This window comes from Hevea brasiliensis, chromosome 10 (assembly GCF_030052815.1).
Source record: "Hevea brasiliensis isolate MT/VB/25A 57/8 chromosome 10, ASM3005281v1, whole genome shotgun sequence".
Lineage (NCBI taxonomy): Eukaryota > Viridiplantae > Streptophyta > Magnoliopsida > Malpighiales > Euphorbiaceae > Hevea > Hevea brasiliensis.
Genome location: NC_079502.1, coordinates 95,388,014 through 95,407,813, shown reverse-complemented (window position 1 = coordinate 95,407,813; position 19,800 = coordinate 95,388,014). Strand labels below are relative to the sequence as shown.

The 19,800-nt window shown below is 33.5% G+C and overlaps 1 protein-coding gene across 3 annotated transcripts; it reads right to left on the bottom strand.

Moving 5' to 3' along the window:
- Positions 1–15,446: 15,446 nt before the first annotated feature.
- LOC110668910 (glutamate receptor 3.2) lies at positions 15,447–18,505 on the bottom strand. Of its 3 annotated transcripts, none has more exons than XM_058154492.1 (5): positions 18,190–18,505; positions 17,442–17,974; positions 16,798–17,107; positions 16,023–16,423; positions 15,447–15,939 (listed from the first exon to the last, which is right to left on the bottom strand). In XM_058154492.1, exons 1-5 carry the CDS (start codon positions 18,440–18,442, stop codon positions 15,616–15,618), a joined length of 1,821 nt encoding a protein of 606 aa, XP_058010475.1. In that variant the 5' UTR covers positions 18,443–18,505; the 3' UTR covers positions 15,447–15,615. The 3 variants fall into 3 exon arrangements, with proteins under 3 accessions (XP_058010475.1, XP_058010476.1, XP_021685999.2); XM_058154493.1 differs by having other exon boundaries at positions 17,442–18,068; positions 18,190–18,331; XM_021830307.2 differs by having other exon boundaries at positions 17,442–18,044; positions 18,190–18,329.
- Positions 18,506–19,800: the final 1,295 nt, after the last annotated feature.

Sequence of the window (19,800 nt, the reverse complement as noted above, 5' to 3'; positions counted from 1 at the left end):
TTGACTCAAGGTTAAGCTGTATGCAATCAGTATACTGATATAACAGACTATATAAGCATTCAGTAAATATATCAGTAAACTGAATACGTTTTTATCACAGCAACTAGAGCATTATACGGATATCCTATCCGTAAAGACTGTGAGATAACCAACAGAATATATCAGATATCAGCAGATTTTGCAGTAAACTATTTTTCTCAGATAGCAGCAAGATCAACAGCATATGATATCAATTTTCATATCAGCAAAAGTATATCATTCATAAAGCTAAATTGCAAAAATGTAAAGAGCAAGGGTTGAGAAAATGAACACTGGAATTTTTATAGTGGTTCGGCTTTAACTAGCCTACATCCACTCTCTCAAAGATCCCACTTTGAGTCTTCACTCCACTATTCTTCTCTTTTCAAGGCAAGAGACAAAGCCCTTTACAAATCTTCTCAACAAAGCTTTTACAAGTAGCTTCACACTTCTACCAAGTGTTATCCCAAACACTTATCACAACTAAGCTTCAATAGGTGCTTGAATGACCTCTCACAAATGATAATAATGTGTTGAAAAAACTCACTCTCACTCAATTACAACAGCAACTATAAAGAAGAGTTGAGTAAATAAGCCAATGAAGAGCAATAAATCACTTTGAGCACTTTGAATGAAAGCTTTAAAGATTTTGAACAAGAGAGGACTTTCATTAAGTGCAAAATGGCCAAAGGAAGGTGTATTTATAGCTTTGGAACGTTTTTACCGTGCAGAACTCATTTGAACGTTACGATACGAATTTCAAGAAAATAGCCGTTATTTTGTCGTTTCTGCGATGTTGTGCAGAGTTGAAACGATTAGCGATTTGAGAAATTAGCAAACCAGTTAGCGTACTAAAATCAGTAGCAAACCAGTTAGCATACCAGGAAAACTTTTCTGCATAACTTTCAAAACTATAAAACTTTACACCAAATCATAGTCAAACACTTTTTAGGCCAGTAATGATATTTAAAAAGAAAATCTTTTGAGGGATTAAAAATAAGCATCATTGACTTTTACTCCTCAATTCTTTTCACAAGAAATCCTAAGAAATAAAACTAACTTCTATACTAGATGTACCTTCAAATCTGATTTTCAATGCAGCCTTGGAAGGTAACCTTTTCTTCTTTTATCTCTTTTGCTTCGTCTTGTGTTATCCTTAGAATGTCATCTTTTCTTCATAAGGACCAATCCATCATAAAATCCTTTTGTCCTTCTTCTTTGAGATACACAACACTTAAAACAATGTTAGTTTGATTCTAGTTGAGTTTTGGTATCATCAAAATCTATGCTCCTTTGAGCTTGTGGGGTCAACAATCTCCCCCTTGATGATGACAAAACTCAATTGAATCACCAAGTAAATGTCAATAAGTGTGAGTATGTGTATGAATGTGTATGTGAGAATAACTCCCCCTATGTATGTGCTTATATCAACAATTAATCACAAATAACTCCCCCTTAATAATTTCAATAAAACATTCATAAGCATTTTCTTAAGGAGTCAAGTGTGACTAAAGATACTAACTAAATATGCACAATATACACACTAATCACAAATTGTATATATCATTCACAAGTGATATCAATAATATGCACACCATAAAATTATATCAACAATATGCTATTCACAAACTATATCATGCACCATTAATCACAAACTATATCAAGTATCAAGATTACCATTCATTACTTTTCTCCCCCTTTTTGTCAGCATCAAAAGAATATGGGAGAAATCATGCATGTGTGAATAAGTCAAAATTCAGTTTAAGTGCAGTGAATAAACAGTCAAAATAGTAACTGATATAGCAAACTAATTAAAAGTTCAGAAAAACCAAAAGTAGCAGACTAAGTAGCAAACTAACAGACAGACTGTTAGACAAAATTCAATTAAAATTCAGTTCATCCTTTCAGCCTAGAACTTCTTCTGATTGGTTTTGGAGCACCCATTTTCAACTTTTTGGGCTTGATAGGTTTGTCACTCAAAGTTTGAAGAATTGCAGCAGCCAATTCAGTCCCGGGTGTCAAAGGAACAATAGGCCCAGCTGCTAACTCAGTAGTACTGCACTCAGTGCAGACTTTTGCCGCTTTAGTCTTTTTGCGGTGGGTTTACGATTTCCTCTTTCTGTTTGCGTCTTTGTTCTTGTTGAGCTGTTTTGCCCTTTCCTTTTGCAGGAGCAGCAGGAGCAGGTGTCTCTGGTTCTACTTCAGACTCTGAGTCACTCTTATCTTTTCTACTTCCCTCTTTGCTGCCTCCAGTACCATTCTCATCATCAGATTCATCTTCATCTTTTTCTGCTTCAGCTTCTTCCTCTTCCTCCTTTTCTTCCTCTTTCTCTTCTTCTTCATCTGTTTCTTTCTCTTCTTCTTCTTCTGATTCTTCTTCCTCTTCCTCTTTTTTTTCTTCTTCTTCCTCTTTTTATTTCTATTTCTGCTTTTCTGTCACTTTATCGGCTAGAGGAACAGATCCAAGAGCAACCTTATCGGTTTCTCCAAATTTCGATGGTTGAAATACCCAAATGGACTTTGATTTTAAACAACTCTTCAACAATCTTGTACATTAGCATCAAAGATCCATCAACCTTGGAGTCAAGAGCATTCATAAGAATAGTTTGAAAACTTCTAAATTTTTGTAGCTCTCCAAGTTCCATCTCAACAAATTCTCTCAAATTGTTTACTTCCTCCAAAATACCTTCAACATTTAAAGTGCCACTTGCACTATCTTTGGAGTTAGCACCTTGCTCAAATCTAAGCTTTCTACCATCATCATCTTTTTGCAAGCTAGTGATTGGAATCATATTGGTCCTAAGTTTCTCGGATTCCAAAGGTATCCCAAAGTCTCTAAATAGACCATTTAGAAGATGAGCATATGGTAGCTTGTAGGGTGGCTTCCATTTCATGATTTGTTTCAGCATAAAATAGGCAAGATTAAACTCAATTTGGTTCACTATATGCCAAATTATGCAGAGGTCAAGGGTACTCAAATAGTTGGGACTGCCGGTTCTAGGATTCAACACATAAATAATAAAACTATGCAGAATTTTAATGTGTTGATGAGCATGAGTAATGCTTGTCTTATCCTTCACTTCTCCTTTAAACACTTCACCCTCAAAATCCCTTTTGTTGAACCCACCAACAGCAAAAACATCTTTGTGGGAGCAGATTTTGTTTCCACTATTTGGAATTCCTAGGGCTTTAGCTAATCTAGCTACTGTCACTTCATAAATTGTCCCTTTCATTTTCACTTTAAAGGACTCATCTTTTTCAGAATCATCAACCCTCAAATTTTTATAGAATTCTTGCACTAAGTCCACATACACTCCTTCAGTATCAGAACACAGTTTATCCCATTTTTGATACTCAAACAAAGATTGCAAAGGAACGGAAATTTCAACAAAAGCAGGCCAGTGAATATACCTTGGCTCATGAATAGCCCTCTCCATATGCACAACTGGAGCTTTTAAAATCTTTTTCTTTTTGGTTCCCCTTTCTTGAACTGGCTCACTTGTTCTTTTCTTGGTCTTTTCTTTTGGTTTACCAATTATCAGAGGAGCATCCTTTTGTGGAGGTGGTGACGCAGGGATACTTGCGTCAGTTGAGTCTGAGGATGAATATGTGGTGATTTTGGCTTTCCCTTTTCCTTTGTCTCGTGCCATAACCAATCTTAGAAATAAATTAGGCCGAAATGACAGAGAGAACTGAGATTGTAAAATAAGTGATGTGAGCAGCCAATATATATATATATATATATTTATATATATAATCAATTTAAGCATATCAACATTCATTTTTCACAACAGAGCGCAATGACAAAATAGAACAGACAGCAAAAAAAAAATATTAGAGTTCTTATAAATCCATAGCTGTCGAGTTAATATTATGTATCATATTTTACGAAACGTTAATGCCCAAAAATTAACAACAGAGCGCTAGAACAGAACAAACGACCGAGAGCAATAAAAAAATTATCAGCATATTACAAAAGCAGAGTAAACAGACAAGAGCAAATCAAAATATCAACCTATTACGAAGGCAGAACACACAGGCATAGACGAATATGGAACACGATTCCATTAAAGGTTTAAGCTTTATACCTGAAATATACTGAAACAGAGAGTGCGAATCGACAAAGAAAAATAACCAAAGCCAAATGATTTCTTTCGGCAGATTTAACGGAGACGAAAAACTTTGGGGATTTTCTTTCTGTAAATAATCGATTTAATCGATTCACTGTCAAAGGTTTTCGGAAGTATTTACGAACGATGAAGGGAGACGAACGCTTGAAGTGGTGCGACCGAAACGGGTTAGCAGGTGAAAAGAAAACGGTTGCTCGGTTCTCGGGGAAACGAGGCGACGGAAAGAAGGGTTTTGAATTTTAAAACTTGAAAGGACACAACTGTAGGTTTTGCAGGGAATAGGTAGCGTGTAGCAGAGGAGAGACGGCGAGAAGACTGATGGTTCAGAAGAAAAAATTAAATCCCGCGCAAATCAAAGTGTTAAAAAGTCCATTTTGCCCTTAAATACATAATGATGCAATACTTTAAGTAGAGGGGTATTTAAGTCATATGGGCTTTAAACATGCAGAATAGGCGCTTCGAGAAAAAATAATTTTAGAGTTTTAGAGCAATCAGACCTGACTTCGGTTGCCAAATAAAAAAGTAGGAAGCGATGGTAAAGCGTTTAGCAAACAAGAAAATTAGCAAACGGATTAGTATGCCATCGAGAGCAAATTCGCAGACATCGCTCATATCCGATATAACCTGGAATTTTTCAAATTGCACCAAAATATCGTAATGCATTTTCAACATCGCAAATAAACATATATCACTTCATTTTCATATGGAAACATGAGAATACATCAAAACTTAATCAAAAGCATCAATCATACCAAGTTCTCTTCTTATTTTGCAAAAAATTTCCTCACTAAGTGGCTTTGTGAAAATGTCAGCAAGCTGTTTTTCCGAAGGGACAAATTCGATTTGAATATCACCATTTTGAACATGATCCCTAATGAAATGATGTCTAATTTCAATATGCTTGCTTCTAGAGTGTTGAACAGGATTTTTTGATAGGTTTATAGCACTAGTATTGTCACATCTTATGGGAATGTGATCAAATTTAATTTCAAAGTCTTCAAGCTGTTGTTTCATCCACAAAATCTGTGCAACACAACTTCCAGCTGCAATATATTCAGCTTCTGCAGTAGAAAGTGCAACAGAGGTTTGCTTTTTACTGTGCCATGAAACTAATGCATGACCTAAAAATTGACAAGTTCCAGAAGTGCTTTTTCTGTCTAATCTACTACATTCAAAATATGAATCAATATAACAAATAAGATAAATTGATTCACATTTTGGATACCATAAGCCAATATTGTGAGTGCCAATAAGGTATTTAAAAATTCTCTTAACTGCTACTAGATGAGATTCTTTTGGACATGATGAAATCTTGCACATAAACATACACTAAAATGAATATCCGGTCTAGATGTTAAGTAGACTAAAGAACCAATCATACCTCTATAAAATTTGTTATCTACCTCTTTACCTTTTTCATCTTTCTCCAATTTAATTGTTGAGCTCATGGGAGTTCCAACACTTTTCATATCCTCCATTTTGAACTTCTTTAACATATCCTTTATGTACTTGGACTGATTTATAAAAATTCCATCTTTCATTTGCTTAATTTGCAATCCAAGGAAGAAAGTAAGTTCACCCATCATACTCATTTCAAATTCACTTTTCATCATGTTGGAAAATTTCTTACAAAGAGAATGGTTAGTAGCACCAAAAATAATATCATCTACATAAATTTGCACAATAAGCATGTCTTTTCCAATTTTCTTAATGAAAAGAGTAGTATCCACTTTTCCTCTTTTAAAATCATTTTGAAGCAAGAATTTACTAAGTCTCTCATACCATGCTCTAGGAGCTTGCTTTAAACCATAGAGAGCTTTAGTAAGCTTGTAAACATGATTTGGAAAGTGAGGGTCTTCAAAACCAGGAGGTTGAGCTACATAAACTTCTTCATCAATATATCCATTTAAAAATGCACTTTTAACATCCATTTGATAAAGCATGAAATTCTTAAAACATGCAAATGCACATAACATTCTAATAGCTTCAATTCTAGCAACCGGGGCAAAGGTTTCATCAAAATCAATACCTTCCTCTTGGTTGTATCCTTGAGCTACTAGTCTAGCTTTATTTCTAACTACATGTCCTTTTTCATCCATCTTATTCCTAAATACCCATTTAGTTCCAATAACAGTGTGCTTTTTAGGTTTAGGAACAAGTGTCCAAACTTTGTTTCTTTCAAACTGATTTAATTCCTCTTGCATAGCAAAAAGCCAATTTTCATCATTTTGAGCATCATCATATGTTTTGGGTTCAAATTGAGAAACAAAAGCAACATTACCAAAATATCTTCTAAGTTGAGCTCTTGTCATCATTCTTTGTGATGGACTATCAAGAATGTCATCTTTGGAATGATTTCTATGGTACCTCCATTCTTGTGGAATATCTTGATGTTGAGGTTCCTCAATTTGTAGTTCTTCCACATTTGGTTGGGAGTCATCTTGAATTTCAACATTTGTGGAGCAAGGGAGTTCTTCTTCTTTATCATTTTGATCATCCTCCACTGGTTCTTTTGATTCAAGCTCATCATTATTCGACTTCTTTGAATTCAGAATCTGCTCAATTTCATCATCACAAGAATCTTTCCTTTGCAAGGAAGTGTTAGCATCATCAAAAAGTATATGCATTGATTCTTCCATGGTCAATGTTTTTCTATTGAAAATCCTATATGCTTTGCTATTTGTTGAATACCCTAGAAATATTCCTTCACAAGATTTAGCATCAAATTTCTTAAGATTGCTGTCTTTGTTATTCAAAATGTAACATTTGCAACCAAAGACATGAAAATATGCAATATTGGGTTTTCTTCCTTTCCAAAGTTCATAAGGAGTTTTCTTTAAAATAGCTCTAATGGAAACTCTGTTTAAAATGTAGCATGCTGTATTTACAGCTTCTGCCCAAAAATATTTTGGTAAACTGTTTTCATTCAGCATTGTTCTTGCCATTTCTTGCAAAGATCTATTTTTCCTTTCAACAACTCCATTTTGTTGTGGAGTTCTAGGAGCTGAAAATGTATGATAAATACCATTTTGAGAGCAGAAATTTTCAAACAAATTATTTTCAAATTCTTTTCCATGATCACTCCTCAAAGATGTAATGCAATACCCTTTTTCATTTTGAGTTCTTTTGCAAAAAGCTTCAAATATATCAAAGGTTTCATCTTTATGAGCAAGAAAGAAAGTCCATGTGAATCTTGAAAAATCATCAACAATTACAAATGCATATGCCTTGCCTCCTAGACTTCTAGGTGTAATTGGACCAAAAAGATCAAGATGCAACAATTCCAATGGTCTAGACGTAGTTACAACATTTTTTGATTTAAAAGATGATTTTGTATGCTTACCAAGTGCACAAGCTTTGCATTGAAATTCTTTTTCAAATCTTAGCTTTGGAAGTCCTCTAACAAGGTTCTTTCTAGAAAGTTTAGCAAGTGTACTCATGCTAGCATGTCCTAATTTTCTATGCCATAACCATGCACTATCATCTGAAGTCATAAAACATGTTTCACAATTTTCTTCAAGACTTGTTAAATCAAGTAGGTAAATATTATCTATTCTAGCACCAGCAAACATAACATTATTTCCATGAATTTCACAATGTGTTGAAGTAAAAATGACTTTAAAACCATTGTCACACAATTGACTAACACTTAAAAGATTATACTTTAATCCTTGAACTAATGCAACATTCTCAATACAAGGATTTTTACCAATAGTTCCACATCCAACAATTTTAGCTTTACTTTTATCACCAAATTTCACATAACCTTCTTCTTTCAAGGTAAGAGAGGAAAACTTGCCTTTATTTCCTGTCATGTGCCTAGAGCAGCCACTATCAATGTACCAATGTTCTGTTTCCAGCATACTCCTTAGGCAGACCTGAAATCAGTTAACTGTTCTTAGGTACCCAAGCAACTTTGGGTCCTTGAATGTTAGTAACATTAGGTAGGGTTCCTTTAGGCACCCATACTTTCTTTGCCTTAAAGGTTCCTTTCCTAATAGGACAAGCATTAATCATATGACCATTGTGATTGCAATAAAAGCATGTAATACTTGGTTGAGAAAAGGATGTAGCTTTAACAAAAAATTGTTTGTATTTTCCATACTTCATAAATCCATCATATCCAATTCCAGATTTTTCATTTGTAAATCTTTGATTCCCAAGAAGTATATCAAGTGTTTCTTTTCCTTTTGTAAATTTAGATAAATCTCTTGTCAAAGATTCAACTTTTTCCTCAAGAATTCTGTTTTTCTCAAGAAGTTGTTCACATACTTCTTTTGATCTTTGAAGCTCATCATTAACTTCCTTAAATAATTTCATTTGAGATTTATAAAATTCATTCTCTTTTGAAGCCATACTCAAGGAAATATTTTCTGATCTTAAAGCACAATTTTCATGAACTAAAATTTTGCATTTCTTTTTAAAAGTTCTATATTTATCATATGTCTTCACAAATGCAAGTTCTAATTCATCAACATTAGAAAGTTCAAGATTTACCTCATTTTCACTATCTTCGATGTGTGAGCTTTCACCTTTTTCTTCAATTGCCATCATACAAGTGTTTGCAGCCTCTTTGTCACTTGTTTCATCATTTGATGAAGAATCACTGTCACTCCAAGTTGCTGCCATTGCCTTTTTGCTTTTGTCCTTTCTAAACTTATTTTTCTTCTTCAATGTAGGACATTTTGGCTTAATGTGGCCTGGTTTGTTACACTCATAACAAACTATTTCACTTGAATGATTTGGAGTCTTTGGAGCATATTTCTTTGTGAACTTCTTGTATTTGCTTCCACCTTTTCTAAATGCTCTTTTGAATCTTTTGACTATCATAGCCATGTCTTCATCATCATCACTTGAAGCACTTGAATCCTCACTTGAACAAGCTTTAAAAGCAACATTTTTCTTTTTCTCATCTACCTTTTCGGATATGAAAGCTATGCCTTTCTTTTTCTTTTGATCACCTTCATTCTCATCTTTCTTATAAATCATCTCATGTGCAATGAGAGAACCAATTAGCTCATCATAGGTGTATTTTCTGAAATCCTTGGTGTCTTGAATAACAGTAGTCTTTGCTTCCCACGTCTTCGGAAGAGACCTCAAAATTTTCTTTACAAGTTCTTGTTCTTCAAATCTCTTTCCAAGAGCTTTAAGTAGATTTACAAGGTCTGTAAATCTAGTACTCATCTCAGCAATAGTTTCACCAGGTTTCATCTCAAATAATTCATAATCACGGATGAGGAGGTTTGCCTTTGACTCTTTTACCACATCAGTTCCTTCATATGTGACTTCTAGTTTGTCCCATATCTCTTTTGCAGTTTGACATCCTGAAACACGATTATACTCATTAATATCAAGAGCACAATGCAGAATATTAATAGCCTTGGCATTTGTAGAAATTTTCTTCCAATCATTATCATCAAATTCAACTTCAGCTTTAGGAATTTGTACAGTTCCTTCACTGGTTTTATAAGGAATATAAGGACCATCTTTAACTATTCTCCAAGCATCAATGTCAACAGATTGTATAAAGTTTCTCATTCTAGTTTTCCAAAAGGAGTAATTTGTGCCATTAAAAAGTGGTGGTCTAGTGATGGAATAACCTTCACTAAGAGGCGGAGTATACAGTGAAATTTCTAGATGAACTAGCCATGTGTGTGGATCACTCTAAGGGGTTTAATCCTCAAGCAAGAGAGACAAGCTCTGATACCAAATTGATGTCCCAAAATATGTCCAAGAGGGGGGTGAATTGGACTTTAAAAACAATTTTCGGTTCTTGCTCAAAACCTTTGAAAATTGCAGCTAAGTTCAACTTAATTAACTAATGCTAAATATGAACAATATAGCTCTATTGACAAGTTGACTCAAGGTTAAGCTGTATGCAATCAGTATACTGATATAACAGACTATATAAGCATTCAGTAAATATATCGATGGCCGAATACGTTTTTATCACAAAGAACTAGAGCAAAGATACGGATATCCTATCCGACAAAGACAACAGATAACTAGCAGAATATATCAGATATCGCAGATTTTGCAAGAAACTATTTTTCTCGGATAGCGTGAAGATCAACAAAGATATGATATCAATTTTCATATCAGCAAAAGTATATCATTCATAAAGCTAAATTGCAAAAATGTAAAGAGCAAGGGTTGAGAAAATGAACACTGGAATTTTTATAGTGGTTCGGCTTTAACTAGCCTACATCCACTCTCTCAAAGATCCCACTTTGAGTCTTCACTCCACTATTCTTCTCTTTTCAAGGCAAGAGACAAAGCCCTTTACAAATCTTCTCAACAAAGCTTTTACAAGTAGCTTCACACTTCTACCAAGTGTTATCCCAAACACTTATCACAACTAAGCTTCAATAGGTGCTTGAATGACCTCTCACAAATGATAATAATGTGTTGAAAAAACTCACTCTCACTCAATTACAACAGCAACTATAAAGAAGAGTTGAGTAAATAAGCCAATGAAGAGCAATAAATCACTTTGAGCACTTTGAATGAAAGCTTTAAAGATTTTGAACAGTAGAGGGACTTTCATTAAGTGCAAAATGGCCAAAGGAAGGTGTATTTATAGCTTTGGAACGTTTTTTACCGTTGCAGAACTCATTTGAACGTTCTGAATACGAATTTCAAGAAAATAGCCGTTATTTTGTCGTTTTCTGCGATGTTGTGCGAGTTGAAACGATTAAGCGTGCTTGAGAAATTAGCAAACCAGTTAGCGTACTAAAATCAAGAGCAAACCGGTTAGCATACGGAAAACTTTTACGCATAACTTTCAAAACTATAAAACTTTACACCAAATCATAGTCAAACACTTTTTAGGCCAGTAATGATATTTAAAAAGAAAATCTTTTGAGGGATTAAAAATAAGCATCATTGACTTTTACTCCTCAATTCTTTTCACAAGAAATCCTAAGAAATAAAACTAACTTCTATACTAGATGTACCTTCAAATCTGATTTTCAATGCAGCCTTGGAAGGTAACCTTTTCTTCTTTTATCTCTTTTGCTTCGTCTTGTGTTATCCTTAGAATGTCATCTTTTCTTCATAAGGACCAATCCATCATAAAATCCTTTTGTCCTTCTTCTTTGAGATACACAACACTTAAAACAATGTTAGTTTGATTCTAGTTGAGTTTTGGTATCATCAAAATCTATGCTCCTTTGAGCTTGTGGGGTCAACACTATTGATCACTAAAATCCTTTGATCTCTATCATTCTCTAACTTAAAAGTTGAAGTCATTGCCATTAAGCTGCCGACTTCATTTTTTTTGAAGTAAGAAATATATATTACTCAACAAAAAGAAAAAAACAAGAAGGAACTAAGTAGAGGATCTATCTAAACCCCGGTCAGCAGACCGTCCCCGTACACCCAAACCTAGAGACCCTTGCTCAAATCCAGAAATAGAATCCGAATAAAGCACATGAGAAAGTAAACTAGGAACATCAAACCATAATTGAAAACTTGCATAAAACTTAACTACCCTTGCTAACGAATGAGCCGCTAAGTTGGCAAGTCTACTAGTCTAATGGAAGGACAAGCTCAAAAAACTGTTACGAAGAGCTAAACAATCTTGAATTAAGCTGCCCACCTCAGAAAAAATTCTCTTCAACCGACGATAGACCAGTAAATAGAGATAAGCAGTCCATCTCGACGTCAACATGATCCAATCCTTGATTGTGCAACCAAAGAAGCGTTTCGCGAAGAGCTAAGGCCTCTGCCACAGGAGGAGAGAAGTTGCCACTTCGAAAACCAGACATTTCAAGGACAAAATGGCCTGTATCATTGCGAACTACAGCTGCGAAACCTGTTAAATTTTCTCCTACAAAAATTGAAGCATCAAAATTACATTTAATTCTACCCAGCACCGGCTTCTGCCAACCTTCAGCTCTCCCACCCATATCCGCTACATAGAAAAGTTGCCAATCGTTACTCTTGACCAGGTTCCATTCTTGGCGTAAAGTGGAAGCCAAATGAAGCACGTGAGCAGACTGATAAGATTTACCACGCCAAAGAAGAGAGTTACGGTGCTGCCATAAACTCCACGCCATCGAAACAGCTTGCAAAAGTGCAGAAAGATCATTTGTTCCAGCAAACCTGAAAGAAAATCAACAAAAGAAAAAGATTGCAAGTTAAAATTTAAAATGTCCTAACACTCCTTAGCTTTTGGGCAATTCAACATCACGTGGTTAATATCCTCAACAGCTCCGCAAGAAAAACAATTGCTATCCGCCAAAACACCTCTGCTAATAAGATTGGACTTCGTAGGCAACACATCCCTTAAGGCTTTCCACATAAAAATCTTCATTTTCGGAGGGATTTTTAAACTCCATAATCGTAGCCGCTTCCCTGGCACTGTATATTGGAGAATATTTGAATAATAATCAACAGCCACCCTATATCCAGATTTAACCGAATAAGTACCATTATTCGAATAATGCCACATCCGCTTGTCATAAGTTCTTTGCAAACTCAAAGAAATAGCTTGAATCCTTTTCACATCTTCCACCGAAAATAAAGCATGCAATTTAGAAACATCCCACAAAGCCTGATTAGCAATCATCAAATCACACACCCTAACATGCAGAAACTCATTACTTACAGGAGTTTGCACAAAAAAATTTCCATCATCAGCCAACCATGGATCCCTCCAAACATTCACACAAGAACCATCCCCAATCTTCCATCTACTGTCCAACTTAAGCAAATCCTTTGCCCAAACTATACTCTTCCAAATGAAACTCAGAGAAAAACCCTCCTTTGCATCTAGAAAATCCCTTTCCGGATAATATTTAGCTTTGAAAATTTTAGAAGGAATAGATTCCGGATTGGTTAAAATTCGCCAACCCTGTTTAGCAAGCATTGCCAAGTTGAAACTATGCAAATCTCTAAAACCCATCCCACCCAATTTATTCGGCACACACAACCTTTCCTAAGATAGCCAATTAATACTTCTACTCCCATTCGGTTTATTTCCCCACCAATAAGAATTCATCATTCTTTGAAGCTCCTCACACGTGGAAATGGGAATCTGAAAAACACTCATACAATACGTGGGCAAAGCTTGTGCAACAGTCTTTAATAAAATTTCCTTACCTGCTCTCTATAAAAATCTATTTTTCCAGCCACAAATCCGCTTGTGAAGAGAATTCTTAATATAAGAAAAAACTTGCTTCTTCTTCTTTCCAACAAGGGACGGCAGCCCTAAATATTTCCCATGATCCAAAGCCGAAAAGACCTCCAAATTCCACTTAACATGATCCTTACTATCCTCAGTCACATTAGAGCTGAAAAAAATAGCAGATTTCTGAAAATTGATGGCTTGACCAGAAGCACACTCATACTGAACTAAAATATTCTTAACAGCTCTACTCTCCTTGTCATTTGCCCTAAAGAAGAAAAAACTGTCATCGGCAAATAACAAGTGTGAAACACTAGGACAAGCAGAATTACAAATAACCCGACTCCCATAAACATCTCCCCTCCTCTCCGCTTGTCTAAACAACTCAGAGAGCCCTTCACAGCACAAATTATATAAATAGGGTGATAAGGGATCACCTTGTCTAAGCCCACGCTTAGGAGTGATAGGACCCACTTCTACACCATTAAACAGCACAGTATACCTCACAGTAGTAGCACACATCAACATAAAGTCTACCCATTTCCTATCAAAGCCTAGTTTCAACAACATAAACTCTAAAAAATTACAGTCAACCCTGTTATAGGCTTTGCTCACATCAATTTTCAAAGCAGCTTCCTCTCGTCTCCCTCTAGTTTTTATCCTCATGTGGTGAATAATCTCAAATGCAACCAACACATTGTCAGTTATCAGTCTACCGGGCACAAAAGCAGATTGAGATAGACTAACAATTTTAGAGAGAATTCTTTTCAATCTATTAGCTAAGACCTTAGAGAGGATTTTATAAACTACATTACAAAGAGAGATCGGTCTTAACTCTTTCATTGAAGAAGGATTCTCTTTCTTAGGAATAAGAACCACGAGTATCATTTAAACAAGTAGGAAACATACCTCGTTGCATCCACAAGCTGCAATTCCAAAAAATATCTTCACCCACAACACTCCAGAATTTTTGGTAGAAGCCCGGATTCATACCGTTAGGTCTAGGGGCTTTATCTGGGTGCATCTGAAGCAAAGCTTCTTTGAATTCTTCAATATGAAATGGCTCCAACAAAGAAGCATTATCTTCCTGGGTAACTCTAGAAGGCAAATTCGAAAAGACATGCAACCCACTACATTGAGACGCTGAAAAAAGATCCTCAAAATATTTATGAACCACCCCACACATCTCATCTATTTCGCTATGCCAATTTCCAGCATCATCAAGAAGGATTGTGAGATGATTAATTCTCCTTCTAGCATTGGCTTGAGCATGAAAATAATGTGTATTAGAATAGTTATTTTCTTATTTGCATGCAGGTTATTCAAGTAGGGAGACCCGAGAATTCACGTTAACATCTATTTTCCCCATTTAAAATTTAAAATTTTATAAGAATTCAATTAATTTTTTTTTCTTAATTCTCATATTTAGGATGAAATAATACAATTTTTTTTAACTTAAAAAAAATCATTTTCAAAGAAATAGAAAATCAAGTATGATTGTGTAAGAATTCAATTAAATTTTTTCTTTATAAATGATTTATTACAAATGAAACAATTAATAATTTAAATTTTAAAATTTAATAATCTTAAAACATTTAAATTCTATTATCTAAAATATAATATATAAAAATTATAATATTAATAAATTATTTATATAAATGAATTCAGTTAATAAATACTTCATATATAAAATCTAAATTCGATAAGGGTTTTATTTCTTAAACATGAATTCGTCTCAAAACCCGATTATATGTTACTTGAACTTATTCTAATAAAGTTCAATTAGGTCAAATACTAAAAAATACCCAACTTATTACCATCCTTAATTGAAATTGAATTGATTTTAGACAATTTTAATTTAGGGCTGAGTTTGGTCTGAATTAATAATTTCAATTTGACATAGTTTCAGTTTTAATTTTGTCTTTACTTAAATCTACTTATGTGTATATAAGTTAGTCCTCTGTTTTCAAGGTGAAAAAGGTTAGCTCACGGGATTTGGTTCTTGTAACAGAATGGTTCCTCATCCAAATTTGATAAATGATTTCTTGTTAATTACAGGTTACATGACCAAAAAATAACCTTATCCCTATTTCCAATTTGAGATTTGAGGGATGTAAATTGTTTTAAAATAAAAAAAAGGGTTAAAGATATTTTGATTATTTAATCTATAATAAATAATGAAACTAACTAAATTTAGACGGAGGAATTATTCTGGTTACAGAATTAACTCGTAAAGACTACCGTTAAACTGTACAATTCTTCCACTCAAATGCAATGCCTTCTGGGTTCTGGTCGAGGAGCGGAGCTACTCTGTCTCCAATTGAATTGAAAGCTCAGTTATCTGTTTTCTGTTAACCAACAATGGACAAGTTTTATACCCGCAAATGCTGCTTGAATGTTGATTATACTGTCCCAATGTCGTCTCAATAGACATATCAATGTGATTAGTAAAGCAATTGTGGATGCACCTCCTGACATAATGAACAATCCTAAAAATGGTTCTGGTCCTAAACTTGAGGTCACATTGGCATCAGATAATGAAACAGAGCAATTGTTAGAGGAAAGCATGTCTTCCTCCATTCGCTGCAATTCCCCACTCTCACTTAATCTATAAATTGCTTGGGACATGTCTGATGCCAAACTATAACCCTTTTGAAACACCTGCATAAGAAATGAAGAATCAGACCAGAAACTCTGCAAGCATTAGAGTGGAAAATCCAAAAGAGGGGTGTGAATCAGGTTACAAATCCAAAACCGCCTAGCTTGTAGGTGGGTCCTGAAATGGTGAAGCCGCTGCAGTATTTTCCAAGAAAAACTTTGGCATGAGGCATCAAAATGAAAGCAGCTTTAATATCTCCACTTGCTAGAGCCTTTGCATAGTCATCACTTGAAGCTATGGTTTTGATATTCTGTGGCTTGAACCGTATAACTTTCACCAAGTACTGAACTATAAGAGAACTTCCATCACAGCCAATCATGGCATCCATTCTCTTGAGCACATCAACATCTGCTGCTGTAAATGGTTCAGAATGTGGGTTGCTCAATACGGAAGTGAGGGTCGCTGTGAATGTTGAGCTAACAACTAGCAACAAGAATAACCATGGGGCTAGCACAAAAATAGACAAACTATTCTTTGGTGTTTCTCCTGTAAATTGAAGACAATAATATGTTATAAAGAGGATAAACACAATATAACAGTCAAATATTGATGGATGAAATTAATATTGGCACGGTTGTACTACAAATTTTTAAATAATCAAGCCTGTAACCTGTTAAACTAATGTCCTCACTAATTTTTCTGTAAGTTTTAAAATCCTAGGATTTAAATAGATGAACACGTTCAAATTCCATAATGGAAATTCAACAGGTTCCATATCATTTTGAAAATTGGGAACATCAGAAATTTCTTTTTCAATTTTTGAAAAAGTAAGCACATAATTTACAGCTTTCTGCATAAAATCCCAAGGCATGCCTTTATAAATTACATTGATACGGATTCATATGGTGTAGTTCTCTTACTCTGGCCAGAATACAGAGTGGCAAAGGATATCCATAAAACAGTTTTGATTGGGCTGGCAGGTGAACCACCATTCTCTTCATGGTTTTCCTTTTCAATAAGCCAGATGACGAAACCAGTGAACATACTCATGGCTGCCATAGTAAACCACATCCAAGGGGTAAAGGGGCTAATGAAAAACCAAGCCTGAGATTTATTTGTTCTAGCTTTCACCAACATTGTGAGTCCAGCTTCCACATATGGCTGTGAGAATTCCACAAGTTGATACCCTTCTGCATTTATTACTATATCACCAGCTGCTGCATCCAAAGTCTTCAACAAAATAGGTAAAAATCTAATCAGCATTATAGTCTTTTTTTTTTTTTTTTGGTTTTTCACTTTCTTAATTTATTGCCCTTTGGTAAAGCATCTATCAGCTCCTTCAAGCTATTTGGCTTTATTCTCAGCTGTTTTCCTAGAATATGTACCTATGATGGTATATTGGCATTCCATAGCATAAATTGTTTGATCAACATATCAACCAGTTATGTCTGATCTATAGATTATGCATCCCATTTCACATACATTTTCTTTTTCATCAAGTGACAAATGTGGAACTCAACAGCAACAGAAAACAATAAAAAGTAAGAGTAAACAAAAACCTTACCTTGAGAGAAACCTCCTTAAGCAAATCATCATTAGAACCATTAAAGGGAACCATCTTGTACCTCAATTTGTAGGGTAAAAGCCTAACAGCCGCTTCAAACACATCAATTGAGAATCCTCTAATGTTTTTCTCATCAGGACTTACCTCCACAAATTGCTTCAAAGTTGATCTCATTGGAACACCAATTTTCAACAGCTTCCCTCTAGATATTGGAAAATTCTGGCCATGAAATTTGTTATTTAGCTGTTTCTTTCCAAATGCAGACTCCTTGTGCTCATTCGCATGTTTCATTGATAAAGCAAGCGGAATTAGACTCCTTGCATTTGCCTGAAAATCATTATGCACTGAATTGTATGCATGATTTTCCAGTCTTCTAAAATGAAAACCATTTGGCAAGGAGGCCGTTGTAGAAGATTTAACAGAATTAAAAAAATCACGGCCCTGCTGGGCTGTTGAAAGCCCTCCCTGCATACATCTTATTTTCTTCAACTCTTTGGAGTTGGGATCCACGAAATGCTGTTCTTGCTCTTGCTCTGCAAAAATAGTTTGGAGAGAACTTGAGAAAAAGGGAGGGCAGACCATTTCAACAACTGGTGCAATCTTCTGCCCTTATAAAACACGCAACAACTGACAAGGTATCATAATTTCTCTATCAAAACATCTCGCAGAACTTGAAATCATCATGACTAATTAATGATTGTAATCCACAACACGAAAAAATAAATACAGGTGATTAAAATATTCGTACCAGCAGAATGTGGTGGGATATTCAGCGACGGATAATAACCATCTGTGGCATGGAAAGCTGTCTCTGAGACATCTTTCTCTACCCTGGTACTGGAATTCAAAATCACAGCAGCATCAGAAGCAGAGCATATCAACTTAATGATATTAGCTCCATCTTTTATCTTCCCAATACTCCACATTAGTAATAACAAATTCAAAAGGCTGACAAACAGTTGCAGAAGCATAATCCATTGCCCCTTTTTCTCCCCAAACATTGCCTTCCTCTTTTTTTCTTGTCTAACTCTATGCTTCTGTTCAAAGTTGGAAATTTCTTTTCATTTTATCAACAAATGGACGCGTATATTATTGACTATCTATATATATATATATAAAGTTCAAATGGGAAAATTCATGGCATTTTGAATTTTTCGGTCAAATTAACTAACAATTTTTTTGTAAGTTTAAACAAATTTAATTTTTGGTTTATAAAAAATAAATTTAATTTTTGACAAAAAATTAAATAATAAATTTTAATTATAATAATAAAATATAAATTTTATAATTTTAAATATTAAAAATTATTTACTATTTTTAATCAAAATAAAAAAATAAACCATTGTTATTCCCTGAAAAATCCCTTTCCCTCTTTACAATCATCTTTTACTTCTTTCCTTTCTATATGCACCAGCAGAATACCCAAGCTATATACGGTAATATATATATATATATATATATATATATATATATATATATATATATATATATATATATATATATATATATATAATTTTTCAGTTGAAATAATTTTAATATTATTATTTAAAATTTTAAAATATTAATAATAAATTTTAATTAAATAAATTAATAATTATTTTTAAATCAATGAATTTAATATTCATAATTTTTTTAATAGCCATAAATTATTCTTCATATATAATAATAATAATAATAAAATTATTTTAAAATAATAAAATTAAAGTAAATTAAATTTTATTAAATACATAAAAAGAAAGAGAAAAAACTTTTAAATATTATTTTTTTAAGTAAATATGAGTCTTGATTTTATTATAATTAATTTTTTAAATTAAAAATTAGGAACATAATAACATGTAATAATTATATTTAGTAATTATATTACCTCTGTTTAAAAATGTCGACTTTTTTCTTTTAAAAAATTAAAAATTAATGAATCAATATTACCTTTAATAATTTGACATGTTTAAAAAAAATAATTATTAATTTTTTATAAAAATTTAAATATGCTTAATTGTAATTTAGAGCAGATATTTTAAAAGAAATTAAACTTTTAGTTGTAGTGATAATTGAATAATCATTATAATATTAGTTAAATTTTAAAATTAAATGTCTTGAATTGTCAAATTATTAACAATTAAATATTAAATTTAATTATAATAAATGTGTTAAAAAATATTTCATTTTCTTTTAAAGTAACTGCTATTGACTTTTTAAATTAAAAAGTAGGAAACTTATAATGAATGACAATTATATTTAGTAATCAATATTTTTTCTATTATTTTAATTTGAAATATCAAAATAATTAAGAATCATATTTAAAAATAAAACTATATAATAATTATATATTACAATTATTTAAGAAATATAGAAAAATTAT

Coding starts and splice junctions, on each gene's coding strand:
- LOC110668910 (XM_058154492.1), bottom strand. CDS start 18,442: ATGTTTGGGGAGAAAAAGGGGCAATGGATTATGCTTCTGCAACTGTTT. Junction 16,424..16,797: donor CACTCTGTATTCTGGCCAGA/GTAAGAGAACTA, acceptor TTCAATTTACAG/GAGAAACACCAAAGAATAGT. Junction 15,940..16,022: donor AGCTAGGCGGTTTTGGATTT/GTAACCTGATTC, acceptor TTTCTTATGCAG/GTGTTTCAAAAGGGTTATAG.